The sequence below is a fragment of the Cottoperca gobio genome, chromosome 14 (genome assembly GCF_900634415.1).
Source record: "Cottoperca gobio chromosome 14, fCotGob3.1, whole genome shotgun sequence".
Taxonomy (NCBI): domain Eukaryota; kingdom Metazoa; phylum Chordata; class Actinopteri; order Perciformes; family Bovichtidae; genus Cottoperca; species Cottoperca gobio.
The window spans coordinates 5,638,767-5,648,043 of NC_041368.1; the positions used below are offsets into that span (position 1 = coordinate 5,638,767).

The 9,277-nt window shown below is 38.5% G+C and overlaps 1 protein-coding gene across 1 annotated transcript; it reads left to right on the top strand.

The window, feature by feature from the left end:
• On the top strand, positions 1-9,277 carry ube2g1a (ubiquitin-conjugating enzyme E2G 1a (UBC7 homolog, yeast)). Its single transcript, XM_029448018.1, has 6 exons — positions 1-256; positions 2,286-2,388; positions 2,514-2,611; positions 3,520-3,698; positions 4,041-4,160; positions 7,999-9,277. Exons 1-5 carry the CDS (start codon positions 211-213, stop codon positions 4,125-4,127), a joined length of 513 nt encoding a protein of 170 aa, XP_029303878.1. The 5' UTR covers positions 1-210; the 3' UTR covers positions 4,128-4,160; positions 7,999-9,277.

Below are 9,277 nucleotides of genomic sequence, written 5' to 3' on the forward strand. Positions count from 1 at the left end.
TAGGATGCCGGCTGCCGTAATATACCAACGAAGAAGAAGAAAAAAGAAGCAGCCGCAGCAGCAGGAGAAGACAACGAAGAAGAAGAAGAAGAATGACGAGAATACTAAACGGAAAATAGAGGGGACGAAGTACAGTTTAGTGAACGTGAAATTAACGCTGTTACCTCAAAATATTACCATTAAACATAGCTGCATTAAATTAGCTAAACTATGACAGAGCCTCAGTCAGTGCTGTTACTCAGGAGACAGCTTGCAGGTAACGTTAATTAAACCTTGGTGTTAACTGATGCTGGCTGCCTAGCTAACGATGGCACTTGAGCAAACGCTGCCGTTAGCTGTGATTCAAACGATGGTGCTGCTGGCGCAAACTGTTTTCTTGAACCTTCCACACTAACGTTAATGTCCCATGACAAATAAACTGCGTTGAGATTATAGCAGTGGACGTCGACAGATACAGTCCTCTCTTGACAATTAAAATCTTCAGTGTTTTGAGAGACCAACTCGTTTAGATGTTTCGACGCAGCATACTGATTTCAGTTGAAAGCCGCTGTCAGAAGTCCCAACGACTTTCTAGTATCAGGCTAGCTAAAAGCAGCTAGCCTAGCGTTAGCCTCTAGCTGGCTTGACTGAGTCGATGTGTTTACATCTATTTGAACTGACATAACAAGTGGCGTTATGTTTTTTTTAATATGCCTAGTGTTTGCTTGTTATGTGATCAACTTGATGTTAGTTACTATAGTTGTGCATACATCTGAGTAAGGTTTCCCTACTTAACCCAATTTCCCTGGCTAACTATATTGAATTGTTAACATATTACTTGCTACATCTGTATGCTAAAGTTAGCTACTGTCACTGGTGTTAGCTTCAACACGCCAAGCTAACACGCTAATGTTATTCTCGCATTATCTCTATTCGTTATTTTAGCAGTCAGCTGCGAATTAAATTCAGCAACCATAAAATTAGCATCTTTCCAAACGCAGTTGAGTCGAACACACATCCTGTAACGGTTTGGGTTTGTAACACTTATGTGAAATTTCAGGTTTGGGTTTATTCCATAAGCAACCTTTCTTGGACATTATGTGCTGCTACCAGATATTATCTCGGCATGATGGGTAATTGACCTGGACCTGAATATCTATAAGTAGGATTTGATTGAAACGGGGTAACTTTAACCTAATGTCAGAATTTTGAGTTGCCTTCACACTTGGATCAGTTGCAGAGGCTGTTTTATTGACAAACACATGTCCTTTGTTAAAGGCACACACTTATGACAACATGTAAAGTGGCATTGAAACTCACTTATGTTTGTATCTAACGTAGTGGTGCTTGTTATGTAACCTCAAAGTGTCTGACTTCACTTGGGACACAGGCAGCTTTTTTTAAACTTTGCTCTAAATGAAAGATAGAATAGCAGTTCTTGTGTCGACTGACTGAGAATTAATTCATATCCAGAAAGCACTTTGAGCTCTACTGTACAGTGTGTTTGGTTCAGTAAAGTACCTGGAAGTTTTAAGGCTTGCCAATAAACAAATAATAGAATATATTTAGAAGTTAATATCTGGTTCCGCATTTTTTTAAAAACCATTCCATTTAATGTATTGTTGTATTGTTTAAAATTTTGACTTTTAGTGAAATCTGCAAAATGGCAGGGAATATCACAAGATTATGTTTTAATAACTACTATAGTTATTGTTTTGGTTGATCTATATGTTGCATACCAAATGTGATAAAGGTTAGATGAAATGTGAGCAGAAGTGGTTACAAAAGTGTCTTAAGTGGCTGAAATCTGTAGAGAGGAACACGGTGAGGCCCTAGTAAAGACAGACATTTTATTTTATGCCTCACTGTTCAGAAATTATGAGCAAAACATAAAAGTCTTTATAAAAGGCCACATACCGGTATTATCTACACCAAAATTAATCAGTTCACCCATAACCTATTGTGTTACATTCAGCTAAATATAGTATTAGTATTTGAGATGTCATGGTAACTAACAGTTAGGAAAATGTAGACCAAAATCATAAACATTTAGATAAAGGTGCTAAACCCACAGGGTTTTAAACAATCATATCAGAATGTCTCACTTTCACCCTAAGCATTTTGCCTGAAACCACCACAAACTGAATTTTGGTCAAAATCAGTATGATATATATAAGTGGTATACTGCTATATGTGAATAAGCAAATATTGTGTAATAGAAATACAAGTTGAAAATGAATCAGTCTAGTCAACATACTGTATGATACAACAAGCTAATAGCAATCTTACTTTGTATTTATATCTAGAGCTAAACAAAAACCCAGTGGAAGGATTCTCAGCAGGCCTGATCGAGGATAATGATCTCTACAGATGGGAAGTCCTCATCATCGGGCCTCCAGACACACTGTAGTAAGTCTATCATTGTCTTATACGTGGGATATATTATGAGAGATATGTTATTATGTTGTGCCTAATAACTCATACAAAATTACATTTTTATATTGATTATTCTCTTTGATCTTTTTTGTCCACAGTGAAGGTGGTGTGTTTAAAGCTCATCTGACATTTCCCAAAGACTACCCTCTCAGACCACCTAAAATGAAATTTATCACAGATATTTGGCACCCTAATGGTAGGTACAGCTGAAGCACACATGGTATCTGCCTTTTGTTTGTAGTAAGACCTTTTTTTGTAGGAGGCGGAGGTTCTATCTCTCTCAAGATGTACATCTATCCTCGTGTTCCATTTTAGAAATGTGAGGATTTTTCTTTTTGTGAATAATCTGTAGGTCAATTTAAAGCTCAATAAATGCCCTTTCAGTGCATTATTTCATAATCCTTAGCCGCCTTTTTTAAATTAAAGAGACAATCTGAGGGATACGTTCACCACTGTTCCTTGTTAATGTCATAGGATGTCTTTTAGTGTGTTAAATATTTAGAATGTAGTATGAACGGCGCTATGAAAAGAGGTAGTGCACCTCTTTGAGTTTTTGCATTTGAATTTTATAATAGAATTATCTGAATTTGTGTTATACTGGTATGCTAGTAGTAAGTCAGGTTTTTTTTTAGCTTTATGAAGTTAATATTATTCAAATCGATTTAAGTTATGTGGGAATGGTTTTAAAACAAGATTAAAGTCCTAGAGTGGCCAAGCCAAAATCTGGATGTAATCTGGCGCCTTATTTGTGGTAGGACTTAAAAATTGCTTCTCGCTGTTGCCAAGATATTTACCAGAATTTAAGTACAATTTTAAGGAAGAATGGGGAGGAATTGGACTGTCCAGATGTTCTGATACGCCTATCCAGACTCAAGGTAGACTCAAGGCTGTAACTGCTAGCAAAGACTGCTAAATATCGACTCAAAGTGGAGGAAGATATTTTTTCAAGGTATTGTCTATAAACAATATCATTAACTGGTTTGTTAGCTGATTGGCTAAATGTCATGTGTAAATGAGGATTAAAAACATTAACATATTCATAGCATAGGAATAGCAACAGCATTGTCTGCTTCATAAGTTGTCTTCTACATGTTTTTTTTCCAGTTGACAAGAACGGAGATGTATGTATTTCTATTTTACACGAGCCTGGGGAGGACAAGTACGGCTATGAGAAACCAGAGGAGCGCTGGCTGCCTATCCACACAGTGGAGACCATCATGATTAGTGTTATCTCTATGCTGGCAGACCCAAACGGTGACTCACCAGCCAATGTGGATGCTGCAGTAAGTTTACTTGTTAAAGAAAGTTGATTAGAAATGGTATCTGCATGAAATGGATGTGCTTTTCTATTCACAACACATATCTAATACTCATCTCATCCCTAAATGTTTGTACTTTCCAAACCACAACATTCTGTTGAATCCAAGATTTAGCTGATTTATGTTTTGGATGGCATTATATAGTCTATGTATCACACAATGCACACATAATAAATGCATGAATTATGAATTAATTATCATTTTAATGGCAAATATAATGATTTAATTAAAAAGGGAAATATGCAATACACTAGAAAGATAAACAAATGTACCAACTCGATTGTTTGACCTTTTTCCCCTCTGCAGAAAGAGTGGCGGGAGGACAGACACGGCGCATTCAAAAGGAAAGTTGCCCGTTGTGTACGAAAAAGCCAAGAGACTGCGTTTGAGTGATATTTAGCAAGGATCTAGCTTCATGTTTTCAGGGTAAGTATTTTTAAAACATTTGGTTCACAAACTACCGTACAACTGCCTGTTGCATCATGTAAATTACTGTTGAAAACTAATACAGTCCAATACAACAACCCTAAATGAATACCCACCATCAGGAGGGGTCTCGTGTTTCATGTTCTAATGAAACTGTTTCAGAGAGTTATTGACTCAACTTTATGTTGAATCAACATCTTTCTAAAAATGATTTCAACTAAAACTGAAAATTAGACCTTCATAAAGGGTGGATTTATTGCAGGGCTGTTGTCTTAGACTGCCTTAGTTTGTTTAGGCGTGACTAATAAACAAAATGTCATTGTTCCAACATTAGTGAATTGCTGCAGATAAAACATTATTACTTTACACTTACAGGTACATCTCAATAAATTTGAATATCGTAGAAAAGTCTGTTTATTTCACTAATTCAATTCAAAAAGTGAAACTCATATATTATATGGATTTATTACACAAAGTGAAATATTTCAAGCCTTTTATTTTTTTTAATCTTGATGATTACAGTTTACAGCTAATCAAAACCCAAAAATCAGTATCTTGAATATTGTGAGAAAGTTCAATATTGTTGACTCACGGTGTCACATTCTAATCAGCTAATGAACTCAAAACACCTGCAAAGGTTTCCTGAGCCTTTAAATGGTCTCAATCTGGTTCAGCAGGCTTCACTATCATGGGGAAGACTGCTGACTTGACAGTTGTCCAGAAGACAGTCATTGACACTCTCCACAAGGAGGGAAAGCTTCAAAAGGTATCTGCTAAAGAAGCTGGCTGTTCCCAGAGTGCTGTATCCAAACATATCCATAGAAAGTTGAATGGAAGGGAAAAGGTGCACAAGCAACAGGGATAACCGCAGCCTTGAGAGGATGGTCAAGAAGAGGCCATTCAAAGATTTGGGGGAGCTTCACAAGGACTGAGGCTGGAGTCAGTGAAGAGCCACCACGCACAGATGTATCCAGGACATGAGCTACAACTGTCACGTTCCTCATGTCAAGCCACTCCTGAACCAGAGACAACGTCAGAAGCGTCTTACCTGGGCTAAGGAGAAGAAGAACCGGTCTATTGCTCAGTGGTCCAAAGTCCTCTTTTCAGATGAAAGTAGATTTTGCATTTCATTTGGAAATCAAGGCCCCAGAGTCCAGAGGAAGAGTGAAGAGTGAAGAGTGGAGAGGCACAGAATCCAAGTTGCTTGAAGTTCAGTGTGAAGTTTCCACAGTCAGTAATGATTTGGGAGCCATGTCATCGGCTGGTGTTGGTCCACTGTGTTATCTCAAGTCCAAAGTGAACGCAGCCGTCTACCAGGAAGGTTTAGAGCACTTCATGCTTCCTTCTTCTGACAAGCTTTGTGGAGATGCTGATTTCATTTTCCAGCAGGACTTGGCACCTGCCCACTGCCAAAAGTACTAATGCCTGGTTTAATGACCATGGAATCAATGTGCTTGATTGGCCTGCAAACTCGCCTGACCTGAACCCTATAGAGAATCTCTGGGGTATTGTCAAGAGGAAGAGGAGAGACACGAGACCCAACGATGCAGACGAGCTGAAGGCCGCTATCGAAGCAACCTGGGCTTCCATAACCCCTCAGCGGTGCCACAGGCTGATCGCCTCCATGCCACGCCGCATTGATGCAGTAATTCATGCAAAAGGAGGCCCAACCAAGTACTGAGTGCAGACACATGAACATACTTTTCAGAAGGCTGACATTTCTGTATTAAAAATCCTTTTTCTATTGGTCTTATGTAATATTCTAATCTTCTGAGATACTGATTTTTGATTAGCTGTAAACTGTAATCATCAAGATTAAAACAAATAAAGGCTTGAAATATTTAACTTTGTGTAATGAATCCATATAATATATGAGTTTCACCTTTTGAATTGAATTAGTGAAATAAACTGACTTTTCCACGATATTCTAATTTATTGAGATGTACCTGTAAGTGTAAAGTACTGGTAATAATGTTTTATCTGCAGCGTTCATTTAGTTAATTATTTGTGCATGTTTTCTGAATGCTTACGGATACAGACAAAAGAGAGCAGTACCACCTGAAACCTGTATACGGGTACACTATTGGGGTAGTGTACCCGAAAGCTCAAGCTTGACACAACACAAGTTTTAAACATCTATATGACGCTACTTCACCCAGGAATAGGGACAAACAGTTGGAGATTGTTTTGTTGATCCAAGTTTCCCTCTGGTGGATGCATTGCTAAAGATCCCTGCCAACATAAAGGACACGTGGAAGTATATGTGCATGTTGTTTAAAATGGACTTATCTATTTTCTTATGTAAAGGAAGCCTAAATGAGCCTTTAGCCTTTTGTCTCATCTGACCCGGCTTGTTAACACATCAACTAACGTTAGTTAGAAATTGTTACTGTTAATGTAACTTTAATTGACTGAATTTATTGAAAAAATGTAGATTCTTAACATGAATACTTTGTAATAAATGTTTTAACTCTCCTATAATGGGAACAGCGTTGCACTCAGTGGGAGCAGTGATGCTTTGGACTGAAGGATGCTGCAGGTCAGGAGTAAGTTTGGTGGTTGAGATACGAAGGACATCACAGAGATGCTGTCGCTCATTTTGGTTCTCAACCTGCTTTTGTTAACAGAGAAAATGTTTGCTCACATATGTTGAGCCGAACAGACTCATCATTCTTTGTGTGTGGCGTCTCATCAGAGGAAACTTTCCCAAGCTCCGGTAGAAGTCGGGGAGGCAGAGAAGCTGATGTTGATTCTTCAGGGAATTATCGTATATAATTATTATATATAAGTTCTAGTTGCAGACTCTCTTAAACTTCTTCTGCATTGATCAGCTCAATTTCTTTCTCAATGATAGAACAATCTTGGAAGCGCTGACTGAATTCTGTCATGAGAGACGTGATCACAGACACATATTTCCCCTTGTTATCAGAAAGCTTGGCCTTTGGAAAAGCACATTTGATTTCGGACAGCGTGGGGAAGTGCGCAACATTGACGTTGAGTAGTTGTGTCTCAAAGAGACGGAGCTTCACACAGAATGCTTTCATGTGCGCAGTCGGCTCTTGTTCCGTGTTGAGATGACCAGTAAGATCAACTAAAAAATACCAGGTCTGCCAAACATGGAGAGTCTCTCAGCTCATGAAGAGGTCGGTCCTTCTCTTTCAAAAATAGATTGATTTCTGATCTCAGGGAATAAAACCGCTGCAGCACGGAGCCGCGACTCAGCCAGCGCACATCAGAACGGTGGAGTGCGTCCCCGTATTCAGCATCGACATCAGACAGGAAAGCTTGAAATTATCTGTGGTAAAGTCCTCGTGCTCAAATTATGTTGTGCCCTTTAGACTCCTAAGACCAAGCAGCTCTTCCGTAACGCAAAAGTTTTCGTCAACTCTCCGCAAAACAAATGAACAGCTGTGCGCCGTCTGTCGCATCTGTGCTCTCATCACATGCAATCCAGTAAGAATCTAAAGCATAAGCTTTATCTGATACTTGATGTTTTAAGTTAGCTGACAAGTCAAAACTGTGTTTCTGTGTTAGAACAAAACATTCAAGCGCAAGTTTCTATCTGGGCCTTATTCCATTATACTTTTAGAATTAGCTGCGGGCCAATTAAAAATGGGCCACAGGCCGCAGTTAGCCCGCGGGCCGTAGTTTGGACACCCCTGCTCTACACCTTAACTTTGAATTGCACACATCCATCTGGTCTTCTAACATGCTGCATAACATTTGTTACCCTTTTTATCTTTTAATATTTGTGCTTGTTGATGTTATGACATGTGTGATTGGTCTCGCTTCTTCCTAACAATTGTCTTTCTGTTATTGCTTGTGTACATTCCCACAGGTCTTCAATTGAAAAATCAACATGGCACTGTTCCTGCACTCTTCCACCCTGTCGCCAGGCTTGTCCTTCTTTTATTTTTTGGCGGGAACAGACTGGCTACTGTAGGCTGCAATAGAACCTAACAGTGACTACCATGACTGACAAAAAACCGCCAAGCAAGTGCCAACTCAAAACAAACAACCCAGAAGATGATAAAACATTTTTCAAGTCTATGAACTGCTTCAACATTCAGGAAGATATTGTAAAGACATGTATATAGCACAGACTAAACCGGATAATATATAAACTCCCTTTCCATCCATCAAGACACTTAGACCAAATGAATAGCGCTGGTTCAGATAGATTTATTTTTGTCCATTTTCCCTCTCAACTCCAGCATGCATTAGTTCTCTTTAGATGGTTTGAGCAGGAGGTCTTAAATTGAAAGAGAGGTGTGATGCTGTTGGAGGAATGTCACCTGTGAAGAGCTGGATTGACTCAAGCGAGAGATGAATGACGTTACCGATGAAGGGAATACCGCCATATTAGAATAAGCAACTATTCTTGTGGGTTCTTTAACACTATCAGAGCTCAACATCATATGTGTTCCTGAAAGATTTTCTTTTTTGTTTTTCCGTTATAAGTCTTACCATCCTGCTCAGTTGACTGAAGAAAGGCAACATACCCCTTCATTTTTTGTGCATGCTTCATTTTGTTTATCTTTTTTCAAAAGTGCCTCCTCATAAAAATGCTTGGCCACTTCACCCTGCATTGAACAAGTGTTAAAAAATGTTGAAAAAAGATGGAGAAATTGTGTACCACTATGTATGATTTATTTAATAACCAGTACACAGGAAATCTGTATAATTAGGGTATTGGTAACAATTTGGTGTAGCAATAACTCCCCTAGTGTGAAATATACACGTTAATTTTTGCTAAAAATTTGAGGTCCTCTTCTCCAATGTTCTGTTATTTTAGCAGCCTCTCTTTTCCATGTCTGTGTTGTGCTCGGTAGGAATTGTTATGCATGCTTTATCGTACTTTTATTTTGTTTAGTTTTTTTGCCGAATGTTTCTTGGATTTTGTTTGCGAATGTTTGAGTGTTTGTGTATTCGGTATGTGTGCCCATTTTGTTTTGTCGCTCTCCCCACTGATCCACAATCTCATGTTTATTCTGCTCACTGAACTATTGCAGTTTTGCCTAATGTACAAAGACAAAATACTGATGTATATTTTTCATGTTATGAAACCTGTCACCTGTAGTGAGTTCTTCTAAAATATGACTTTTTTTCAATATTTA